Raw genomic sequence first — 25,983 nt, 5'->3', positions numbered from 1 at the left:
TTCTTACATATCTCTGGAAACTCAGGAAAAATGAGTGGTTGTATAGGTGTGAAACGCAGTGCATTAACGGGTGGTAACTAAAATTCAGGATTTTCTTCGTGGCCTCTATGCTCAACAACGAACGAGAGAAATCAGAGTGTGTATGTGTTAGCTCTCTCTCTCTCTCTCTCTCACTCTCTCTCTCTCTCTCTCACTCTCTCTCTCTTTCTCTCCTCTTTCTGCTAGTCATTTGCATTTTAGTTCTAACAGAGCCGACAATGGGTAAATTACGCAGTAGCCATTTAGGCGTAAGAGTATTTTTCTTCTGTTCCATTATTCATTTAGACCGAACAGCGGAGACTGTTGATATGATCATTGTTGTGTTATTGTGTGTGTTATTAATAGCACAACACCCCGATGTTTCTTGTCGCAGGCAGAGTTTGTGTGGATGCGGAGGGCCAGGACTCCGATCGTGAATTGATCTTCATATCACTTATGATTGTTGCGTGGGCGTAGTTAATGTATAGGGACACAAACATGGTCAAATTGAGGGTCCTGAGCTTTGAACTCGCGATCGATCGCTTAGTAAGCGAACACGCAACCAATGTGGCCACGAAGACCCCTGAGTATTTGTTGTTTGTTTATGATTGCTGTTCATCGCGGCTCATCACGAGAACAGAAGTATCCCCACCGTCCAATAGCGCCGCATTATTATTGAGTCCACCCTGGAGTCCAACAGTTCAGTCGACGTGTTTTTTTATGTTGTTGGTATGAGTTTTTTTTGTGCTTGCTCTTCTCAGTCTGAAACGAGACACTCTTCAGTAGTGACGTGCCTTCTCCATCGCCTAGTAGTAGTGGCCCCGAGTTGAGTACTCGTTGTAACTTATTCAAAAACCGACATCATCCGTACCAAACCGTACCGCCATCGTATTTACTACTATGGCTGAATGCTGCTGATTCGCCGGTGCTTGTCATTAATTTAAAAGACAGAGCAAAAAAAAAACTAAAACTTTAAATGACAGTTTCGAACAGTTCGTTCGTCGCGTTGTGTCGTTAGTGATCTCAAGGAGCGGAAGTAGCGGAAGATATTGATGAGCTGATAGAGTGCATCCACACGCGATTGGTGTGCTGAATACGAAATTTGGAACTGAATTGTTTTCAAGGGGTTTGAGCAGCACGCGAAAAAAAACGGAAATGTGATAGTTGCCAGAACGGCTAAATCCGTTGGTGATCTGATATGCTGATACCTCTGGTGGAATGATGGTCGCAGTGTGAAGTGTGAGTCATTGTGATAACGAAAAGGAAAACGGGAAAAAGTGTCCTTATTTTCTACATTCAAAAGCGTTGTCGATACGCTTTGTTGACACCCGTAGGCTAGGCCGGATACGGAAAGAACGATGCCTCTGGGAGAAATAGTCTAACTAATAGCCGCGAACGGATACACGACTGATAAGGTGAGGTTCAAGGTAGTATTTGGAGATAGCAACGCGAATAGTAACGTTATTCATCATTATCGCTGTGCTTTATATACAATCTTAAGGGTGAATAGTGCGCTGTTCACACGGAGAGCTAATTAGTTAGGGGTTGGTTTTTTATGGATGTTGCGGCGACATTTTTATGCTGCTCTGTTCAGAACTATTGGAATATTATTATTTATTTTTTGTGTGGGGTATAAATTTTTACGCCAACCGTTCAGTTAGTTGTTTCAGCGAACCTTATCATTTCTCAGCGGATGCTCTCCGGGGGTTCCCGAGGTAATATTCAATGCGACCGAGTATACAAACATGTCTCTACTCAGCATTCTAAATCATCTGCTCGACTCGACATCATTGCGTCATGCATACGCGAATTGGCGTCGTTATTAAATGCTCTTGGTTTTGTAAACAAATAAACCTTGGAGCTCCCATTTTGCAAATGAGGCTGCAACTTTTCGTTGTAAAATCGATGAGACGACAATAACAAATGCAAATGTTATGAGTGCAGATTGAAGCGATTGCTGATTGGAATGTTGTCGGAACATTATCAAAACCGTTGGGAGATAACGATTAGCACGAGTAGGCGAAACACTTCCTTATCGCTGCACAGAAAGCAGCCGGGTAGCGATTGCATTTGGACAACAGGCAATCGAGTTAGAGTTTTTTCGAGATTTTTGAATAACAGAAAATTTTGTAATTGATAAGCAGCTCGATTTTTGACGTAGGACTACGTCTAACCGGAAGATATAGGGGGTGAAATGGAAATCTAGGCACTGAACAAGTAGGAAAAAATGCAAGATTTGGAACGCTTATAACTCGAGCATTTCTCAATAGATCGCAAAGGTTTTTGCATCAATTGATAGGAAATATATCTACGCATCTATCATAACGAATAAAATTTCATTTTTCTGGAGATAAATAATTGAATAATTGTGAAATAGCAAGCATTGTCAAAATACACTATGTGCCCATTTTTGATTGGTCCATTTTGTGCTCCTCAAATCGTACCGACCAAAACCAGAGCAGCAGCGAAATAGAATGAAGTTTTTAGAGGCGAATGAACTGCAAAGTTTAAAGCCTCTTAAAAACAAAGAAAGAAGAAGAAGAATGAAGCACGATTGGAAAGGAAGAAGAAAAAAATGAACGAAACATTGGTCGCAGTCTCACACATGCGTAATTCTCGAGCCAGCCAGTCAGCTTAAAAATCCCCGCTCCGTTGCCGTAACGATCATTCTCATTCAAACCGTACACCACATCGGTTCGCATCACAACACATCAACAAACCAATCCAAGCAGCCATGTCTGGACATGGTTAAGGAGGAAAAGTGAAGGGAAAGGCAAAATCCCGCTCGAACCGTGTTGATCTGGAGTTCCCCGCAAGGGTAGCTAGACCGAGCGCGTTAGTACCAGTGCAGCAGTCCACCTAGCCGGCGTTATATAGTTTCGGCCGCCGAAGTGATCGAGTTAGCTGGTAAAGCTGCTCGCGACGATAAGAAAACCCACATTCGGAACAGAACACATTCGGTTCGGTGGACATCAAGACAACAGGCAGTTGTAGCGAGTGGCGAGTGGCAAACGCAATCGCAAAACGGCATCAGGTAGCAGAAGAAAAAAGTTTGTTCTTTATACAAACTGCTTTGGTGGCAAATCCAGAACAAGGCGGCATCGAGGGCGTTCGAAATGGTTTTTTTCAAAACCACGAGTACTAAGTTTTCTAAATTGGAACCATTCCATAAAACAAGGCGCTTTTCAGGGCCATTAAACCTTCCAAAAAAGAGTTTAGGAAATACAGTTCAATGCTTTCTAAAACAATATCCAAAATAATAATAAAACACAAATTGATTTTTTCATAATTTGTTTGCCAGGATATGATGAGTATGTGAATTTGGCAGTTGTTCTGAGCTTATTGATTTTCACCAATTCTTAAATTGCTTTTAGATTGAAAGTACAGTAATTTACACTTATCTCAACATTTAACTAATTGGACGGACATGTAATGCGACATATTTAGTTGGACATTTTTGTAAACATAGAGTTCGGGGTCCAAATTATGACCCCACATTGAAAGTTGACACTGTACCACTGTCATCGCAAATGTTCAATTACAGGTTAAAATTACCTCCAATCCGATACTGAGTGGTGGTAATGCGACGTGCCATTGAATGTAATTTACTGTAAAATATGTCACAAGCTGGATGGGAAGAAATTTTCCAACTGTGAAAGCTGTGGCGAGTGGCAAATGCAATCGCTAAACAGAAAGGTTTAGCCGAACAAGATGGGGATATCGAGTGATAACAAAACAATAAACTTTTTAGATTGAAGATAATTTTGTGATCCTGAAAAGGACCCTTTTTAGCCTGCATGTGAATCCAACGAGCGAACAAATCGTAATGAATGTATTTTCTTCTACTTCTTCTTTTTGGCTTTAAGAGGGTTTAAACTTTTCAGTTCATTCGCCTCTATGAATGTATTTTTTTGCCATCGCTCCCTTTTAACGCTCATTCGTTCGTCTCGTTGGACTCGCCCCTCTGGCTGAGTCTGCCGATTTGTCTCTATCCTGTGAGTGTGCACCGCTAGAGTATAAAACACGCGGACCCCAAAAAAATATCTTATTTTCTTTCAAACCGTATACCCGTGTGGTTGTACGTCATCGGCATCGTGGACGTAACAAAGGAGGACAAGTTATGGGAAAGGCAAAGTCTCACTCGAACCGTGCAGGTCTCCAGTTCCCTGTTGGTCGCATTCACTGATTGCTCCGCAAGGGTAACTAGGCTGAACGGATTGGTACCGGAGCACCAGTATACCTAACAGCGATTATAGACTTTCGACCGTCGGAGTGCTCGAGTTGGCTTGCAAAGCTGCTCACGACAATCAGAAAACCCGCATCAAGAACAGAGCAGCTTCGGTTCGGCGCTCATCAAGGCAACAATTAGTTTCAGTGAGTGGCAAAGTGTTTCTCCGGCACGTCGCATTAAATGTAATTTACTGAACAACATGTCACAAGCTGGATAGCAAGAAATTTTCCAACTGTGAAAGCTGTGGCGAGTGGCAAACGCAATAGCTAAACAGGAAGGTTTAACCGAACAAGATGGGAACCGAACGAGTGATAACAAAAACACAACACCAAAGGTTCTTTTCAGAACCATCAACATATTCATAAAGAGTAAACAGTATACTAATCCATTTTTCAGGTAGATAGGTAGGTATTCACGTAGGAGAAGAAAATAAAACAATATATTTAAAATATATATTTAACAAAAGCTGTCCCCTTTGTATAGTCCTACGTCACTCCGGTTATGTCCCCGACATTACCCACCTGTCTTTTTTTTAATTATAATAATTTGTCGAATTTTGTCGAAATTCGAACATATGTTTTTTAACGCTTTGAACATAGTGTTTTTAAGGCATACCTTTAACACTAGAACTACCGACAGTTGTTATATACCTATTTCTACCAAACCGGTCATTTTGACCGGTGTGATGTTTAGTTGTCAAAAGGATCTTTACATACAAAGATATATTTTTTTGGATGAAAAATTACCCCTTGATGATAAATAATTTAATAAATAATTATCGCATCGCAAACGGAGAGGTAGTTTTGATTTGTTGACTTGACGAAAAAAATAATTTGAATTTTTTGCATCAATTTTCAAAAAGTGTCACGGTTTTTATAGTGTTTTAGAAAATCCTCTGTAATTTTGCAAATATTGCAGTAAATTCGAATGTTAGTAGGTAAATTTTCAGCACATATACTTACGTAGTTTCACATATACACAAACACTCTACCCTCCAATTATTGATTTGATAATGCTGTTTATTTATATCCTTCATGAAGTGCATTCAGTTTTTTGTGCAGATATTTTCATCAGCATAAATTATTGCTATGTTGATGGTCATTCTCATCCGAAGATGACAACAGTATCAACATTCTTGTTGGTTTACGTAAATTGATTCTCTTTACTATTGCTCTCTGAGGAAACAAACATTTTTTCTTAGGATTGATCATCTATATTCCAGATACTGGTAAAATTTAAGAGTTTGATTTCATAAACACCTTGATCGATATCAGAAAAATCTTCTCCTGAGTCTGTTACGTCCTATAAAAAAACTAGATATGTTCGGGAGTCTCGGCATTTTTGGGTTAAGTTTTATAACTAGATAAAAATATATATTTAGAATATTGTTATTTTCCCCTCAATGTAATACAAATATCCAAAACTTACTTACACTGCAAACCACTGTAATTGTAACTTTTTTTAGATCAACTCTATTGTCCATTATATTGTGGGTTTTTCAACTGCACTAATTTCAATTTTACCTATTTCTACCGTATACAACAATTGTCAATGAGAAAATAAAATTGCATCACAATATATTACAAAATTCTACAAATTTCCCAAGTTTTGTGGCTTAGGAGCAGTAATTGTTCCGGAAATTTTGATTGGCTGACACCGTTGTGGTAGATTGACGTTGATTCTAAGCAATTTTGGAATTAGAAACATAAAAAATCACGACCGATCATTCTGACCGGTCGGTATAAATAGGTATACTACATATGTATATCAGAAAAATTTGAAGTGAGAAACCAAAATAATTTATAATATTGATCAATACATGAATTTAGAAAAAGTAATAACATTATTAAAAAATATAAAAATAAATTTCAATACAAAACAAATTATATAACCGGTCATTTTGACCGGTTGGTAGTTCTAGTGTAAAAAAAAACTCCATTTTCAGCTTTTATTTGAAATGTAGGGACCTCAAGAACTTCGAAGTATAAGGTGGGAATTCTATCTATTGGGAATTACTATGAGAATGATAAAAGTTTAGTGTATGTCATTTCATTGAATCGTAAACAACATTCTCATGTTGTGCAATTTGCCTCTTTCTGTATCAATGAAGAAGAGTATTGGCGGGGAGTTTTACTGCACTACTCTATTCAACTAAAGCACACATTATGCAATTTGATACATACAAAGATCGAAAACATTTGAAGAGTAAGTCCTGCTCTGTCAACCGTATTCATCAGATATTCGATTATTATTTGTACTGATCAATGACTCTGGCCGATCGGATCTTTCATTTTTTATGAATATGCCAAAAAAGGGGTCCAATCAAAATCTTAGAATTAAAATGCTGTCAGGAAGATGGGAAAACCGAGCGTTTAGTGATGGATATTACTGCTAGTACCATGTTTCCTACAAGTTTTTCCTTAGGTGGAACAATATTTTCACGTGAACCCTGTGAAAATTCACTCGTGATCACAATAACTTGCTGAAAACGTGACTCCATCAGTAAATGTTTGCAATATGATTGAATCACGCCGACAACCGCAATTTATTTGCTTTATTTGTTGATTATCGCTGTCTATCTTGACATGCACTTATCAGTTGACAAAAATATAACGTGTTATGAGGTACGGAAGGCTATTTCTCAATCGGATGAGGGAAGTTTTATTGATTGTGTGCAATACAAATACGCTTTGGATATCTAGTATTCCAATACGGAAAAGCGCAATATACAGTTGAAGAATCCTCACCCGAATCTACATCACACAATTCCAAAGATTGATCTTGAGCAAAAATATAAAATCCTTGAAGTGGATTTTATATTGATGTTTTATTTAATATGAGCTCCATCAGTAGCGAACTTTTCGAGTTTAAGAAGCGTACAAAAACAAACAGAACAATTTTAAATGCATAGATTTTTTTTCATATAAAAAGAATTTCAAAAAAAGAAAAGATGGAATAGAGACCATGCACTGATATCTAAAGATCTTCATTTGATAAAGGTTTGAGGAGTAAAGGGTCGAAATTTCTAAGCGATGTCGAAACGCCTGTACTTTCGATATAAATCATAACATGAAGACATAAAAATCAGCATTTTCAAACTACAAATTTCTCGTTTATAGATATCATACGTACATATTTTAGTTTAATGTGTATATGCGTTGTAGACAAAAGACATTGCAAGAAAAGATAAAACGTTTGCTTTCAAAGTTTCTATAAATTTTTAAAATATATTCACAATAACAATCCACTCAACCTGATTATTTCGCCTTCATTTGATTCATGGAAAGTTTCAGTAGAACTATTTTCTACTATCGAATGATCCGTTTATCCTTCAATTTTGAATCATGGATATTTCATGAAATAATGAACCGCAAAATCGATGGTCAAATCTGCCCACTGCAAACTTGAAAATATTCTATACAAAGTCCATTTGTTGCTCTGACAAATGCATTATTTTATAACAGAGTTATAGCATTTCAAAAATTATTGAAATTTTCGATGTCGCATTGCGATTTTTATTGGACAATAAATTCGGATTATAGCAACTATGTACGAAAAATACATAACCTCACATAACCTAATAAAAAATATGTAAACTTTCACAACTACATTCTACGTAAAATTTTCTTATCTTTCAAATGAGGAGCATAATTATTTTAAGTAGCGTACTTTCTAAATTAGAGTCAGTTCAAGACATAAAATTCGACTCAAGAAAAGTTCAACAACTCTAGATGAGAATAGACCAAATGCGTAGCATTTTTTCATCAAATATGATCCTCTATCACCTCCTGAAATATTCCGAACCACGTATATTTTTATCAGAACACTGGTGGTTGTATTGAAAAAAATATTCTTGCTGTCCATGTGGACTCGATCTATACTCCCTCCCTCCTCTCCGTGGACAATCGTGGACATTGTCCTACCCCAAATTTGTTGTAATCTGATGCCAGATGCTGATATACTGGAAACTGTTGAAAAAACAGAGGAAACGCTGAAGATAGTAGTCCTATCGAGTTGGAGTATAATCAGGAAGGTTCAATTGATTGTGTTGAAATTACACCTTCGAACGTTAAATAAACCCTGAAGAATATGTCCGGAATATTAAACTCAACTGAAAATGTTCCTGTGGAGCTATTTGAACATTTTTTGACGTAGAACTACGTCTTTCATTAAGGGTGTCAAATCAGAAAACAGGTCACGTTTTTATGAAATAAAGTTAACGTTAATAACTATTTTTGCCGCGAACGGATTTTGGTGAATTACATACTAAACGAATCGGAAATTCCGTAAGATTTGTTTAATATACCATACATTAGAATCCCCTGGTTAGTAAATGGTTAAAATTCATGAAAACTTTAAGTGTTTCTATTTTCCCATACATTTGTTCTGTCCATTTGAGCGCTTTCCCGAACAGAGCTATCAATAACGAGCAAATTATCGACGACCAACGGAGGGGAAATCGTAGGATTTAAAGTCTCCGTGAACAAAGGAAAAGAAGAAGAATGAAGGGGAATACTTGCCTAGAGTATAAACAGTGGATCTCGCTGAGGCAAACTTTCATTCGGCATCGGACTGTTGAGTAATCCAGTTCACTTTGCTTTCGCTGCGCTTCGATCTAAGATTGGACCCCACCAGTGGTAATCCAACTTGGAAATCGTCGTTTGATTTTTCTGTTCGTTTTTCGCGTTATTCGTATCGTGTGTTCTTTTTTCCGCGTCATAAATTGGACGCTTCGCGTAGTGTGCGATGAGCAAGAAGAAGAGGAAGGCAGGCTCGAGCCCTGCAAAAAACGAACGCATTGCCAGGGGCAATAAAATTACGAGGTAAGCGTCATCTAATGATGCACGCGGTGTTGGTGCAGTGAAAAGCGCTCGCGAAGTAGGCGTCGGTCGAAATTGTAAACGCCCAGGCAGCAACCAAAATCAAGCTCCCCCCGCTGGTAGTGAAGGCGGTCGCTCTTGACAAACTCATCAGCGAATTCGCATCGATCGGTGTTACAGCAGAGTACAAGCTGTGTGGCATAATTCAGTCTTTTTCCAAGCAGTTAACATTGTTTATTGTGCCTTTGGTGCCTTTGAGAATGCGTCAATGCATTAAACTGACGTTATGGCGAAGCAGACGTTAAGGTTGTGCACCAAAAAAATATTTAGGAATACCAAGCATCTTGAATGTCTTACTGGAATGTTATAAGTTATTTGGGTTCGCGTGCCAGTCGCAAAACTGCCTTCTACTAGGATTGCATTTGCGCTAATATTGATCATAATGAAGCATTGCTACTGTTTTCGAGGTTGTTATTAACAAAAAGAGTTTATTTCTCTTGTTTAGTCATCAAGAAAGTAAATGTTCTGGAATTTTGTATGTGATTAGGTTTTGCTTGCCAGTAGCAAAACTTCCTCCCCTAAGGGTGACAGCTGCGCTTCTCTCGAGCATGAGAAAGTAATGCAACTCTTTTCGAGGCCAGTAATATTAACAGAAGCGTTTCTTTTGAGAATAGCGCAAAATGATGAGAAATATTTATATTGCTAGTAGTTTCAAGCCACCAATGTATGGCTCTGTATGCATGCTATGGTGAACGCTTGTTTGGCGCTTGGTTTACGCTTAGTTTGTACGAACGATATCTAGAGGTGCGATTCCTTTGAGGCAATACTAAATAACATGTAGCATGATATTTGATACTTGCAAGTGTTGTCATTGTTGTTGTTTACATGCGGTGCCAAAGATATATTGATGTAGTTATGAGATATGGAATAATGGTGCAACATGTATATAATCGACTGTAGCCGAGTATATGTCAATTTCGAGAAAGGCCACCGGAATAGCCTTCGAGGTAAATTTTCAATGCATTGACATGAAATAAATTGCGACATACGATTATTTTGCGAGGGCAAGAATGAATCATCAATCAATTATCGTCAACTGATTCTACAATGAAAAAATCATTTCAGAGATTATTCTACTAAGCAGTTGTTTCTAAAATTTCACAGCATTATAGAATAATATCCGAAGGTATAAACAAGCGACTTATATAAAATAACAGCGTAGTTCTACGTCAACAATGCGGTCGTATCTTGGACACAACCTCCTATAATTTTTTTTGTGCTTGAACAGTTCCTGCGTGACCGTTACAATTTAGTTTGAATAACATACTTAATCAATATTTTCTTTGTTAACGCTTAGTTCCTTATGCAGGTCGGACCCGATTATATATGATTCGATTATATACAATGTTGGACTCGATTATATAAAATATTTTGACGTAGGACTACGTCTTTCATTTCTATACCGGGGTGTAAAATCAAAGTTTCGAAAACGAAAGCGTTACGCCGGAGACCGAGATTTTGAGCGTTAATAGCTCCTAAACAACTGAACGAAATGGTATGATAAACACTTCATCCGAAAGATAAAATGTCTACGCGTTATATACTTGTTACTTTTTGATCCAAAAACTTGTTTCAATAGCCTTAAAATTGAAATTGCTATTGAAATCACCAATAGGTATATAAGCGAGCGCCGCTCGGAAATCCACTCAGTTATAATTGAACAGCGATTGAGATACCATCGCAGGAATGGATGGATGTTTCCCTAACACAGACTTCAAAACCATGGAACCTGGGGAAATCGGCATTACAAAATGGATACAAGCAGACTTCAAAACCATGGAGCCAGGGGAAACTGGCATTGCAAAGTAGATGCAAGCAGCGGATACTTTCGAACTCGTTTGCGCTCTTGCAAATCGGAATGTTTCCCTAACACAGACTTGAAAACCATGGAGCCTGGGGAAATCGGCATTGCAAAATAGATGCAAGCTGCTGGTGCTTTTGTACTCGCTTGCGCTTTTGCAAATTTGAATGTTTCCCTAACACACACAGGGAAACTGGCATTGCAAAATAGAAGCAATCAGCGAGTACATTTGTACTCATTTGCTCTTTTGCAAATCGGAATATTTTCCTAACACAGATTCCGAATCCAATAAGTTGGGAAAATCAGCATTCCAGATCTCGGCAGTACTTTTTATATCCCCATGCATTTTTACACTCCGGAATGGGTTTTGCTAACACGGTCTACAAAAGCGGGTACGAATGCAACGCTTTGGCTCGGTTATTCAAGACTGCATGCCCCTTCGTGTCACCAGTTCACTGAACTTCTACGCATACTGTTTGATGATTAGGCAAAATGTTGATAACTATTTGCTGCGATAACCACTACCATAATGCGTGAATTGACTTAAATTGGGATTTGTTTGCCATTGAATTCGTGAATTGTTTCATTCATTCACTAGTTTAATCAATAATTTAATTATCAGCTTTGCGTAACGGTGATATCGTACCCAATGAGGAACATTCGAAGTACGATTATTTCTAATTGAAAAAACACAAATGATTACTAATCCAAAGGTAGTCCTACTCAACCTTGCGGTTATATCATAGGTATAACCCATCCATAGTTTTTTTTTCTCGTGAGAAAGGTGTTTTCTGACATTAAGGAGATGAATCAAAAATTCAAATTCATACCATTCATACCCTAATATATGACAATTTATGACAAAAAAAAATATGAAGAAAAGTTCTGTATCTTAATACCTCCCTAACTCGATGGTCCCCTTGGAGAAGATTTGACTGTAGAAAGAATGTCACCAGTTTCATTTTATAAACCTGATTTAATTTTTCATCAATTGCCTGCTCCAGTATTTGTGAGTAATTTGTATTAACATATTTACAATTGAATTAATATTTATAACAGTTCGGCTGAGAAGTTCATAAGGTAACACAATAAAACTATTTTTTTTTTGCAAAATTCAATTTTATTATTCAACATAACTGTCTTCGAGGGCGATACAGCGATTATAGCGATCTTGCAACTTTTCGATACCATTTTTATAGTACTCTTTCGGTTTTTCCAAAATAGGCCTCAGTCTCGGTAATCACTTCAACATCGGTCTTAAATTTCATGCCAGCGAGAAGTCTCTTCAGTCCGCGAACAGAAACTAGTCGCTGGGGGCCAGATTTTGAGAACACGGCAATTTTGCCATCGTTTTCTTTGATTTGTGATTTTTTCATTTTTTCACAATAACAAAACTTGCTTCACTCTCAATCAGGGCCCGAAATCTTCGAAGGTGACAAATGAGGACCGACTCTACTCTCAGTAGCTTCGCTTCGACTAGAATTGCTTCGGCAGTCGCCGGCAACAAAAAGTGACTTGACTAGAAAATGAATTGACTAGCGTTGACTAGCGAGGATGACTGGTGAACTAGTCCAGTCAGTGGTTATTTTAACTGACTCGACCAATGCATGCAAATCTGCCTCTTCATTCAACTGACTTCAATCCACACTTCCATTTCCCCTGACACTAATTCATACCCGCGTACGCAATATTATTTTTACACCAATATAAAGAGGAACGAAAACATGATTTCTGATGCAAAAAAAGAAGTTACCCCATCAATGGACGGTTTATTGTCTACCCATCGCGAACTCAAACTAACGAACTTAGACTTTTATCAAGTGTGCTATAAAGGTCCTCGCGTTAGTATTAGCGTGCGAAACAGCGTATACACACTGACGCTATTTTGACGTGGGACCACGTCTAACCGGAGTATATGCGGGGTAAAATGAAAACCGAAACACAGAACATGCAGGAAAAAATGAAAGATTCCGAATGCTTATAACTCGAACATTTCTTACTGGATCGGCTGGATGTTTGCATCAATTGATACTGAATATTTCTACGCTTCTTAATTCGCAATTCGCAATTAATAAAACGTTATTTTCATTAGATAAACAGTTGAATAACTGTGAAATGTTAAGCGTTATCTAAACTCCCTAACTTTTGATTGGCCTGATTTACGGTTTCCCCAACACAGCCTTCAAAACCAAGCAGCCTTGGCGAAATCGGCATTGCAAATACATGAAACAATGGAGATTTTTGTTCTCACCGAAATGTGTTCCCTAACATAGACTTCAAAACCAAGCAGCATTAAAGAAATTGGCATTGCAAATATATTAAGATCAAGGGTATTTTGATTCCGACTGAAATGTGTTTCCCTAACACAGACTTCAAATCCATGGAGCGTAGAGAAATTGGCATGGCAAATTCATGCAGGTTGGGGGTATTTTGTTCCGACTGAAATGTGTTTCCCTAACACAGACTTCTAATCCATAGAGCGTAAGGGAATTGGCATTGCAAATTCATGCAGGTCGGGGGTATTTTTGTACCGACTGAAATGTGTTCACCTTATACAGACTTCTAAACCAAATCGTCTGAGGAAATTGGCATTGCAAATACATGCAGAATCGGGGACATTTTTGTTCCGACTGAATTATACAATCTTTTTAACTCACAAAGCAAATATATTGAATTCAATTGATTTCGGAAATTGTTTCATTCAAACAAAAATTTAATCAATACAAACAAATGATTGCTAAGCTAAGGTAGTCCCACGCCACCTTTGCGGTTATATCATAGATATAACCCACCCATTTCAAACATCAAACATCGATGCATGCACGAGTACATGGGAGAGAGAAAGAAGGGAACGAATTCGTTTTGGTCACTTCAAAATGCAATGAGGACAATTTGACTGGAAAGAATGAAATGATATAGTCGAGTCGATGGGGGAGATAGCGACCAAATGCCATACTGGCTGTTTAGTCGTTTTGGCGGAGAGACTGCGTGAAGAAGCCAAAACTCATTACTAACTGAATATGGGTATAGTCAGTCAGATAGTCAGCTGACTATCCTCAGTTGACTATGACTATGCAGAGCCCTGCTCTCAATGCTGTGATTCACGAACCAATCGACCGATGGCTGTCAAATTTTGACACGTATCCATTGAAAGATGGTGCTTTGTGATAGTCAAGTAGATTTTTGCAAGAGGCGCCATCTAGACGTCAACCTAATGAACTTTTCAGTCGAACTGTTAGCACAAAAAATTTTTTTTTGAAACCCCTACGTCATGTGATATTGAGTGATTTTACGATTTTCAATAAACTCAAACTTTGATGTATTTGAAACATCTACTAAGTAGAGTCCGATTAAGCTGAAATTTTGCATAGGGTATTTTTTCGCGTTGGGAAATTTTTTGCACCCAACAACGGGAATTATGCTTTTTTTTGTCTTGTTTGTCCGTACACCTTCACATTAATTTCACCTTATAACGAAAAACTTTGATTTCTAAAAATATAGCTCTGGTTACCAATAATCCAAATTCGGAGATACACATTTCCAGTTTCATTACTGTTGTATTTCTTTCCGAAGCTCAATTAAAAACATCGACGATGGAGAGTGGTGATGCAGAGCATCCGTGATAGCAAAGGAGTCGACGTTATCTGTTATTTACATATTGCTTTCCGTGTACTATATCCACCCTGGGGATATACTACTCGATATTGTCGGTTTCCGAGTTATTTTACATATCATTATGTTGCAGGACAGACTACGATTGATTGACACAAGCAATTATGAACCACAACTGTACATTTAGTATGATTAATGTTTTCGGAACTAAAGGATTTTCATTTTACTCCATAATAATCAAATATATTTTAAAAAGTGAGTTCTCACCGAACGAAGTTACCGTCACAATCATACAGCTTTAACATATTAAGGACCGCACGTTTTGGGGCAAATTTGAACGCTTCATTTGTTGTGATTCCTGAAATGAGATCGTTTCCTTCAATGTGGATGAGACGAAGGCGATCCATCGGTAGGCCTTGTTAGATTCTTGGCAAACCAAGGATTTAACCTTCAAGTGTAGAAAACACGGGTTATTCCGTAATCCATCCGTAACAGACAGAACGCGAAACACGAGAAAACTCGTGAGCGGTCCGCAATGTGTTAAGTTGGGTGGTAACACCACAGGAGAAACGACAGAAAGATTGACTACTTGTGAATCTAGCGCCCAAGAGAATCGATTTTTTCTTCAGTTGAACCTTTTCCAAATTACCGTTTTTATCAAACGACGAATCGCTGGGCTGCAACTCAAAAAGCAGAAAAACACAAAGACGAAAATCTGCCCAAGGTTATCAGAAGTGAAGCATACCATTAGATTTTCTCGTGCACTGTGCTTTATGCAAATTTACTAAGCCAATTTGCATAACGAATAAAAGTGTGGTGCCTTCCCCCGGCTAAGCCAAGCCAGCACAACAGCAATCAACATAATCGGCAAACCGAGCGAGAAGTTTGGCCCTCGTAAGTAGTGGACATCACGGTTCGCGTGTGCTGCTATTGGTGGTGGTCAGTTGCCCCCACTGTGAGGATAGACAGGATTCGACCTTTCCGGTGGAGAAATACACAGCTGTTTCCAGGTGGAATCAAAGGAATAGAGCCGATCACTCACATCTGGCATTTCGAAATGTGTGCACGTGTCCTTGCATTCGGTTTTGTGAGTGTTCGAATGCCCTGTTGTGACTATTTACACCTGTGAGCGAATTGAATTACCTATTCAAAGTATAACTTAAATATTATGCGGCTTCGAAAAAACGGAGTTGATAATACTGTTAGCATGAATGAAACAGTATTGTTATATTACCTTCCGGAATTGAATGCCTAGGCAAGACCTTTCTTTCTTATCACTTTGATCGATAAAATTTCAACACCTTTCTGGGGGTAACTTCTATCGCCAGGTGATATTGCATTTTCCGGAGCAAACATGCAACACCTACGGACTAATGAATAGGAACGTGTGACGAAAGGATACCGCGTTCTGAAATTATTGTCTTGTTGTGTTCTCAGTAATCAATATACATATATAACCATTCCATGTTCACCGTATATTCCGGTGAAAGTTCGAGCTGTGGAGAAATGAGTTCGCACCATTAATAATTCCACCTAACCAATTGTAACCGGATCGATAGGGAGCGACGAGAGAACCGACCGTGCGTCTCCATTGGTTGGAAAGGGGGTCAACAGGTAATGGATTTCCCGTACGTCAAGGTTCAACAGCACCAACACCCCAAACCGAAAGGGTGGGGGGCGGTGGTAGAGGCCGAAAGACATCCAGCAATGTACATTTTCATCATATTTCGATTATGTACAGCACTGGTGGGGAAGGGGGCTGACTGACAGACTGACCGAACGGCGTCACAACCTGCGTAATAGCAAAGTTATTCGAATAATAATCACCCGCGATGGATGCGAATGGAATATGTCAAACATTGTGTTACAGCTCAGCTGATATTTACAGAGATCCATCATAGCGTGTGATAAGTTTTTTTTGTGATGTATTGGGTCGGGTGCTATTTTTAGCCTGTACGAATTTTTATGGAATAAAATGCTTCCGTACTGATACAGTATTAGTAACTTCTATCGCTTAGTAGAAACTTTCGCTCCTAGTCGTTGAAATGATAGTGTTAAGCACGCTAACTTATCTGGCTGTTTTTTTCGAGCATGTTTTGATTAAATATTTGGAGTACATTGATATTTACTGCGAATTTTGTAGAATTATAAAAGGAACAATCTCACAGTTGTTTTGTGTTCCACAAAAAGTTTACTGATTTTTTCTATTCACGTTCTAATATAAGCTTTCCAGTGACTTTCCTTTTTTATCGAGTACCTCGAGTGTTTCATTCGTCATGCACTTAATTATGTCTGAATGATCGTGATATTTTTTAAGAAACTTTGCATACTTGAAATCTTAACATATACCACTTTTAGAAAAGGACCAAAACTTTTTTCTTAAATTTTTACAAAATTTTCCAACCCAAGAACTATTAGAACGACGAATTTTGATCAAAGGAGGAATTGTAGGAAATTATTTGAATTTTAAATTTAAAAATATGAAAACAAAAATTTAGATAAAAATATACTGACAATGTTTTTTTGAATTAGAATGAATTTTTCTCATGAAAATATTTTTCTTAAATTCTCAAAAAATATATACAAAAAAAAAATTTTTTTTTGGAAAAGTGGCGATTTATTTCTCAACATAGTCTCCTTTTAGCTCGATACACTTGACCCAGCGATGCTCCAACTTCTTTAATCCATCTGAAAAATACGTTTTCTCGAGTAGACTTCCGTGGCGATAAACTCCTCATTCGACTCAAATTTCTGCCCGGCGAGTGACTTTTTCATGTTTGGAAACAAAAAAAAAATCACAGAAGGGTTATGTCCGAGACACGACCGCATAGTTGACGTAGGATTCCGCTAGGCTATCTGTTGATTTCGGATATGTTTGAAGAATTATATCGTTAAACTCTTTGATAATGATTTGGTTTTAATGTCTCTGTTGGGGAACACATTTCGGTAGGAACAAAAGCTCCCCCTACTATCATGTATTTGCTATGTCGATTTTCCCCAGACAGCTTGGTTTTGATGTCTCTGTTAGGGACCCGCCACGTGTGTCGTCAATTTTGACCAGTCAGAAGTGGGTATTTCCGTTAGGATAGGGGTTGAGATTTTTCAATTGTTCGACAGTTAGTTTCGTGACATATATTATTTTCTTCAATATAAAAAATTGTTATGGAGTGCACAAATCGATTGACGCAAAAAATTCATCAATCCATCATGAAATGACTGAGCAATAAGCGTTTGAAATTGGACAGTTTTCACGATGTGCTCGATTTTCGATTTTCAATTTGTATCTCAATATGTTTCCGAAAGACGTAATCCTACGTCAAAAGTCGCATGGAGCCAAATCTGGAGAATACGGTGGATGGGGTAGCAATTCGACCAATTTGGCCGTGGCGAAGGTGGAGGTGTGAGCCGGTGCGTTGTTATGGCGGAAGAGCATTTTTTTCTTCGCCAAATGGAGCCGTTTTTTACAATTCGGTGTCGAATCGGCCCAATAATTCGGCATAGTAGAGCCCTGTGGCCATCACCTTTCCGACCGATAGGACAGCCTTCTTCGGAGCACGTTCGCCGGGTGAAGTCCACTGTTTCGACTGTTCCTTGGTCTCTGGTGTGTACCAGTGAATGTTTCGTCGACGGTCACGAAACGACGCAGAAACTCCTTCGGATTGCGGTTAAACCGGCTCAAACACTGCTCTGAAGTGGTCTCACGGTTGCGCTTGTTATCCGGAGTGGGCAAACACGGCACTCATCGCGCCGACAGCTTTCTCATGCCCAAAATGTCATGCAGGATATGACCCACGTGGTCTTTCGAGATGCCTACTGTTTCAGCTACCTCGCGCACCTTCAATCGGCGATCTGCCAATACGAGATCTAGGATTTTTGTCACGTTATCCTCCGTGGTAGCCGTTTTCGGGACACCTGGGCGTGGCTCATCAAAAACCGACATGCGACCACGTAGAAACTCGTTAAACCAATTATTGACGGTCGCCATCGCTCTTTGATTTCGCTGCGCGGTTTTCCTTCCAAAAATAAGAATCGAATCACCGACCGATATTACTCTTTTTCCATTTTTCTAGAATCCGCGGACACGCCCGCTTCCACACACGGTCAAAAGAAAACTACGAGTCCGACTCGGCTGAAATTTTGACAGTAGCCGTAAACGAGAATGTACCACACGATAAGTAATCTCTTTTGCGATATTGACACCATCGGGCGATGAGGCTAAGTACTAATCGGACCGCCCTCGTATATGAATAGTCCATACAATAACCAACAAGTCATCCATACACATGTAGACTTCTACAAGAAAAAAGTTTTTCTAAGAACAACCATTTTTTTTATTTTCTTCGAAAAAATTACAACAAAACCCAAACCTAAACCTAGTTCTGTTTAAAGTCAAGATAGGGATTATTATCAGACACAATTTTCGTTTAATACTGGTTAGAAAGTTGTAAAAAAACTATTAATCTATCATATAAAATACATATTTGAAACAGATAAAATTGGAGGACGAATCGTCAATTATGTCAACGCAAATTGACGTTATATTCAATTTGAAGATTTGCTGTGAGAGGCATTCAAATGCGAATATCATAAAAATTGAGATTTTTTTCACATGACAAAACATTCATTAACTTCCAGGAAAATAATTCCCCCAAATTATATTCCATATCTGTTGTCGCACTTTATGTAAAACTTTCAGTGGAACCCTTTTGTTTATCCAATTTCACGATCAACGCGAATCCAACAATTCATTGAAGTTTCCTTCAATTTTATTTGACGTTTTACAAGCCGGTTCAGTTAGCAAGCAAAAGTCGATAGCTGGGCTTCCTTTCTCGCCCAATTATCGAACGACTGCTGTATTTGATTTCCAATTGGATTTTGCAATGAGTTTGTGTTTCACCCATACAAATGTTATAGGTCTACGATAGTGTGAGCGCCACGCTCGTTGGTAAGCATAGAAAATTGAGATTAAGGTGAAGATGGAAGGAAGCCATTGTAGTAGTACAGGAAGCCATTGTATTGAATACTAAAGTAAAAGTAAAATTCTGATTATACGTGAGCGTAACGTGAACAAATTTATTTTTTACACATGCGAATGGGGGCTCTTTTGATATTAACAAATTCTTCCGCATAGTAACTCGATGTTGATAATTCCTTAATATTTTCCTTCGTTGATCGTATTGTTTACACATATTCACGTTGGAGAGCCTTAACCCTCCTCTTCGTTGGCCGAGGCATTTTGATTGAATGTAATACGTTTCCGTTTACTGTTTTTGAAAGCATAGGCAGCCGTGGCAGTGTTCCGAGCTCTGCAATACAATTTGCTTAACCAATGTTAAGGTTGCTAAAACTTACATTATAAACCCATTAAACGTAAAAATAATAATTATATTGATATCAACACAATTTTATTCTATTGATTTTCATGACATGAAACGATATGATTCAGGAATAACATTTTATTGAGTGGTTTTTATAGCTGTTTCGATGATGTTGTCTGGCATCAGTGTCGAAAAAATAACGATGCTTTCACCAATACAAACAAAACCATTGCCGAAAATTGAAAAAATGAAAGTTTAACTTTCAGAGCACTAGCTCGAGATTTTCGACGTTTTTCACTATACAGTGCGACAGCAAATGGAAATTTAATATATTATGAGTAATCGATTAGAGTTTGGTTGATATCACTTGATGGGAAGTGTGCGAAAACGATAATTTTCTTCACATTGTTTCGCAAAATTATTGATTTTCGGGCGAGGGGTGCTGGAGGGAGATGAAAGAAATGAGCGCCATTGTGGCAGCCATTTTTGGATATCTTCCACATTCACCTTAAACACACGCAAAAGAAAGCTACAAAGCTAACTGAAGAGCAAACGTCAAAGTCAAAATTCGCGTTGATGGTATTGAGCTTCGTGTGATGTCCTTGGGAAGCGGAAATGATAATGGATTTTCTGGTGAGATGAACACCGAATATGCATTCTATGTAATAGAGTAACAAATTGTGAAAAAATACTGAACAAAAATTTTGCCTGAAAATTATTTTATATTATTCTGTTCAGTTTCAGTGGAATTATGGAAAAAAATATTTCAATACGTGTTCAACGTAATCAAATAACATCATGTAGGCGTTTTCATCCAAATTATAACAAATTTAAAACAACCAAGTAATAGCAAGTAATATGCCCCACAAACTCGAGTGCCTCCACCATTTCCCATCGGGGATCGGTCTACCTACAAAATAAGGAGTGCTCAGATTTTTCAAATGCACCATTAAAAGAACAGTGTCACGTTTAAGTCGACAAAGTTTTGATTGTAGCCCCCGTTTATGTATCTTTTTGGAATCTAGTTATTAGCAACAGAGGTGACGGCAACGGCTACGACAGGCGATGTGATGATAACTTGAAGTATCCATCACCATCATTCACCTGTTCTGGGCTACCTCGTGTCTCCGGATGGCCTCGATCTCCAACTTCCTCCAAGCAAGTTTGACAGCGCGGGTAGGTCCGAATATCCCATGTATCACGTTTTACAATCTTAATTATTTGATTTGAATTATTTGATTAGAACTGCATTCACACAGTATAACAAGAATGTTACAAATGGTTTCTAAATCACGAAAGGTTACAAACGAGTTCAAATAAATATAGTTTTCTGAAACTTCACACTTAAAGTCATTGCACATCGAAATAAAAAACAATACCAGTTGTTGAAGTACGAAATGCCAATTTAGGGAATAGATGGTACGTCAATATAGCATCACATTTATGTCAACTTTTGGGCCATAAACAAGTGTCAAACGCGCATGTATTAGATAACCATATAACCATAAATTGAAAACTTATATTGAAATTTGTTTCAGATTGAATCTGTATTAATTAGCTTCCATAATATTAAAATAATTTTCAGTTAAACCAATGGAAATATTTCGATTTGTTTTGATTAAATCCCGAAATTTTCTTCAAATACCTTGGTTCAGTTGGTCAACGAGACCGGTCATTTTATTGAACAATTTCTCCCCTTGTCATTCTTTGTTATCTTCCGTTTAACATTTGCTCAACATTTCCCAATTTAGCAAAATACGGGTGGGTTGCAATGTTTTTCGGTATTTTTAATAGACGTAATTTTTACGGATATTTATTCGTATCCCTAAATATTTGCACAACTCAACAAAACGATAGTTGTAGACGCTGGCTGAATGAAATAAGTTTTGTTTTTGTTATTCAAAGTAACACATCAGCTTGTTTCCGATGCGTATGAAATAATTAATATGTCAAATTGAACCTCCCATTCCAGATACAAATCATGATCATATTCCTATACCTGATACTAGTCCTCGCCTGGGCTCTACTGATAATCGTCCTAAAATGTAAGAAAGCACGCGCAAAACGACTCGCCGAGATGGAAGAAGCGGCCCAGCAGGTTCACGTGGTACAGATCGGATCCAATCTGTATGACATCATGTCAATCCAGCAACACCACCTGCACCGATCCCCGTACGGCACAATGTACGATTGTTTGGGCACATCGGACCATCCGACGGGCGGAAATGGCCACGGCCGAGCTCTCACAACGTCCGTCACACATTCAAACGCAGCCTTCGTGGGTGACGACGGGAGCATCTATCCCGGCAGCCACATATGTAAGCATTGGTATTGGGGGTATCGGTACAAATTTAATTGCGATCTTTTTTATTGTAGCACCACTCGAGCCACCGCCATCCTACGAAGAGGTGATACGATTACCGGCGCACTACCCCAAGGTGGAAACGTTTGTACCGGAGATGGTGGTTCCACCGCAGCCTCCGCCACCGGTCGAGGGTCAGCCGCCAAACGCCGATGGGAGTGCGAACGGATCCACTCCGACGACCGGACCGACCGCCCCTGCTCATAGCGAAGGTAGAGGCAAAACCGTCATCTCCACAGTGAGCTAAAGACGTGCATCCTAGTCCTTTGAACGGAAATGTTATCTTTTAGGGATATAGAGACTATTATTTATATGTACATTTATATCAATGTTTCACTTGGTAGGTTAAACATAATTTCGTTCGAGATTCGACTGAACTGGGCTGGCAGATGTGTGATAATTTGAACAAAGTTGACACGTTGGACAGAATAATAGTTTGCGAGAGCTGAAGCATACTAGGAAAGCTACTCTTTGCCATATCATTTTTGCTCACCGAAATACACGAATCTCTGTTCGTAGAAAACATATTTCTTGTTGCTCATTTGAATGAATTCCCTTTATTTTTTTTATAAAGTCATTTATTTTTACAGGCTCAGTAATTTAGGTTCAAAGAGTCAAAATGTTAACGATATTTTTACTGGTACATACAAACTTTTTTGGTGTGTATATTTATTATATTGTTTTTGTTTAGTTTGGAATTGATTTATTTACCATCTTTCTTTTTATATTTATTTATTGTTGTTTTCCTCTGTTGGGTACATTTTCCACTACGACTAGTTATTCGATCTATTCTTGCGGGCCCCTGTTTGTTGTTAGCCGTATCAGGGTGTCGTATCGCTATTATTTGTAGTGATTTCTACTTGCTGCCTATAGGCATGATTCCAATAAGGTATTATAGCACGAATGAACTTTATTGCCTTATTCGGGGAAGCTATCCAAATATCTGAGGGTTGCATTAAACCATTATCAAATAAATTGCGCCATCTATGAAAAAAAGCTTCGCAATTACATAATAAATTTATTTATTTATTTATTGTCGTCAATCAAAATTGTAGGCCGATACATTCTTAATACTACTTAAAACTACTTACTTAAAACTATGAAAAGTAAAGAGAGCTGGCTGGAAAATTTATCCGTTTAATTCAAAAGAGGATTTTAGCATGTTACATAATCAAAAAAAAATTTTTTTTATTTATTTATTTCGTCAAACCAGTGTAGACTAAATATGCTTTCCAAATATTGCAGTGAAGTTTAACTATATCTTATTCTATTCAGATAGATTTTAAGCATTGGCCTTGACATGGTTATATCAATTATTTCACTGTGCTCGTTCCAGAGGCTCATCATGCGATTAATAGGACTATATTTGGCATAATTCGTTCTTCGGTAATCTATGTAGAAAATGTTAGGGTTTCTCAGGTGCTTATCGGTGCGTAAAAATTGAGGTTTCCCAATATTTCTTCTGAGTCCACTCGTTGTGATATGATGTCAATAATAAATAGAATCATGTCAGGGTTCCGACGTTCTTTTAAGCTTTTCATATTGATTAGCATGCAACGTACCTCATATGGAGGAGATGATATGAAGACCAGCCTAGTTTACGAAGTGTAAATAATAAAAATTGTTTTTGTACAGCTTTAATTCTGTCTTCGTGTGAAGTTATGAAGGGGGACCATACAATACTACAGTATTCGAGAATTGATCTGACGAATGTAATATACAATGTTTTTATTGTGTACGGATCGTGGAAATGGTAACTAAAGCGTTTGATGAAGCTAAACATAGTATTTGCTCTATGGATGATTGTACTATAATGATCAACGAAAGTTAGTTTTTTATCTAAGACCACGCCTAAGTCTCTTACTCGTTGACATCTATTGATGGGTTCATTTCCTAGCTTAACACCATTGTTCAATGGTGTTCTTCTTCTTGTAAAAGTCATTAAAGTGCATTTCCTAACATTGAGCTGTAATAAACTCTTAGTGCACCAATTATAAAAGACATCAACTTCATTTTTGAGTGTCTGAGAGTCCTCTTCATTCTTTATTTCCATATACAGCTTCATATTATCTGCGTAGATAAGTGCCTTAACACTGTTAAGAAAAATGTAAACGTCATTAACAAATAAAATTAACAACAAGTGTCGTTTTGACAGTGTTGAGATTGTCCTTTTCAGTCTCAAGTTATAGCGCGTCAAAGATGGAGTCCACCAAGCAAGAAATTCGCCATATTTTACGTTTTTACTACCTGCGAGGTAAAACTGCAACGAAGGCGGCCGAAGAAATTCGTGTAGTTTATGGACCCGATACTGTAACTATTCGCACAGCATAGCGTTGGTTTCGTTCTGGTGTGGTGGCTGTCGCAGATACACCCCGTACTGGTAGGCCAATCGTCGTGGAAACCGATAAAATCGTTGAAATCATCCAAGTAGACCGGCATGTGAGCACTCACTCGATTGGCCAGGAACTGGGTATAGACCATAAAACCGTTTGGAACCATTTGCAGAAGATTGGATTCCAAAAAAAGCTGGATGTATGGGTGCCACACGAGTTGACGCAAAAAAATCTTTTAGACCGAATCAACGCCTGCGATGCACTGCTGAAACGGAACGAACTTGACCCATTTTTGAAGAAGATGGTGACTGGTGATGAAAAGTGGATCACATACGACAACCTAAAGCGAAAAAAGGCGTCGTCGAAGCGCGGTGAGCCGGCCCAAACCATCGCCAAGCCCGGATTGACGGCCAGGAAGGTTTTGTTGTGTGTTTGGTGGGATTGGTAGGGAATCATTCACTATGAGCTGCTCAACTATGGCCAGACAGAGGTTCTCTACTGTGAGCAGCTTGACCGTTTGAAGCAGACGATTGACCAGAAGCGGCCAGAAATGATCAATAGGAATGGTGTTGTTTTCCACCAGGACAACGCTCGGCCTCACACATTATTGATGACCCGCCAGAAGCTACGGGAGCTCGGATGGGATATTCTATTGCACCCTCCGTATAGTCCGGACCTGACTCCAAGTGGTTATCATCTCTTCCGGTCCATGCAAAACGCTCTTGGTGATACTACAATTTCAAAGAATTTTCTGATAACAACTAATTTGAGTACGATCAGGGGGGAAGTACACAGATGTAAATATATGTATCTCTCCTGCAATTAGTGCTCTTTTCCCACACTTGCTCAAACTCGTTGAATTCTGTTGTTGGAATATGTTCTGAATTTATTAATGAATTAATAGCAATAAGGATGCCGCCTCCAGATTTTTTATGGGATTTGTGAAGATTACGGTCATCTCTGAAGACATTAAAACGATTTCCGAATACTTCCTAGCTTCTAACATTATCATCAAAACTTGTCTCTGTTGGGATAATTATCGAGAAAGAAGAATTCAGAATATTAATTTGGATTTCTTTCATTTTAAGTGGACTTTTAATACGATTGAAATTTTGGCAGTATATCAAAATTTCAACTACATTTAGTTGTTGAGGCGAGGAAGTTGGTTCATTATCTATTACTTGGTATGACGAGGCAATCAAATTGTTAAAACTTACTACTTCTCCTTGGTGTGAAGCTGACAATTGATTATCAATAAGTCCGAGGTTTCACTTCCTAGGTTACAGAAGCGACAGGTATCATCTTCCAATCTACATAGCTTCTTAAGGTGGTATTTTCTTGGACAATGCCCTATCAGTAGACCACTAAAAGTGCATAGATCTTTTTTGTTAGACTGATAATTTTTTCGGTTACTTTTTTACATGCTGA

The 25,983-nt window shown here is 38.3% G+C and overlaps 1 protein-coding gene across 2 annotated transcripts; it reads left to right on the top strand.

Moving 5' to 3' along the window:
• Window positions 1–717: 717 nt before the first annotated feature.
• Window positions 718–22,735, top strand: LOC129770035 (uncharacterized). Of its 2 annotated transcripts, XM_055772622.1 has the most exons (4): window positions 718–1,433; window positions 20,886–21,036; window positions 21,833–22,178; window positions 22,237–22,735. In XM_055772622.1, exons 2-4 carry the CDS (start codon window positions 20,992–20,994, stop codon window positions 22,467–22,469), a joined length of 624 nt encoding a protein of 207 aa, XP_055628597.1. In that variant the 5' UTR covers window positions 718–1,433; window positions 20,886–20,991; the 3' UTR covers window positions 22,470–22,735. The 2 variants fall into 2 exon arrangements, with proteins under 2 accessions (XP_055628597.1, XP_055628598.1); XM_055772623.1 differs by lacking the exon at window positions 20,886–21,036 and having other exon boundaries at window positions 728–1,433.
• The last annotated feature ends 3,248 nt before the right edge of the window (window positions 22,736–25,983 follow it).

This window comes from Toxorhynchites rutilus, chromosome 2 (genome assembly GCF_029784135.1).
Source record: "Toxorhynchites rutilus septentrionalis strain SRP chromosome 2, ASM2978413v1, whole genome shotgun sequence".
Lineage (NCBI taxonomy): Eukaryota > Metazoa > Arthropoda > Insecta > Diptera > Culicidae > Toxorhynchites > Toxorhynchites rutilus.
The sequence above is the reverse complement of the archived record's forward strand: the minus strand, read 5'-3'. Positions and strand labels throughout refer to the sequence as shown.

Coding starts and splice junctions, on each gene's coding strand:
- LOC129770035 (XM_055772622.1), top strand. CDS start 20,992: ATGGCCTCGATCTCCAACTTCCTCCAAGCAAGTTTGACAGCGCGG. Junction 21,037..21,832: donor AAGCAAGTTTGACAGCGCGG/GTAGGTCCGAAT, acceptor CTCCCATTCCAG/ATACAAATCATGATCATATT. Junction 22,179..22,236: donor CTATCCCGGCAGCCACATAT/GTAAGCATTGGT, acceptor TTTTTATTGTAG/CACCACTCGAGCCACCGCCA.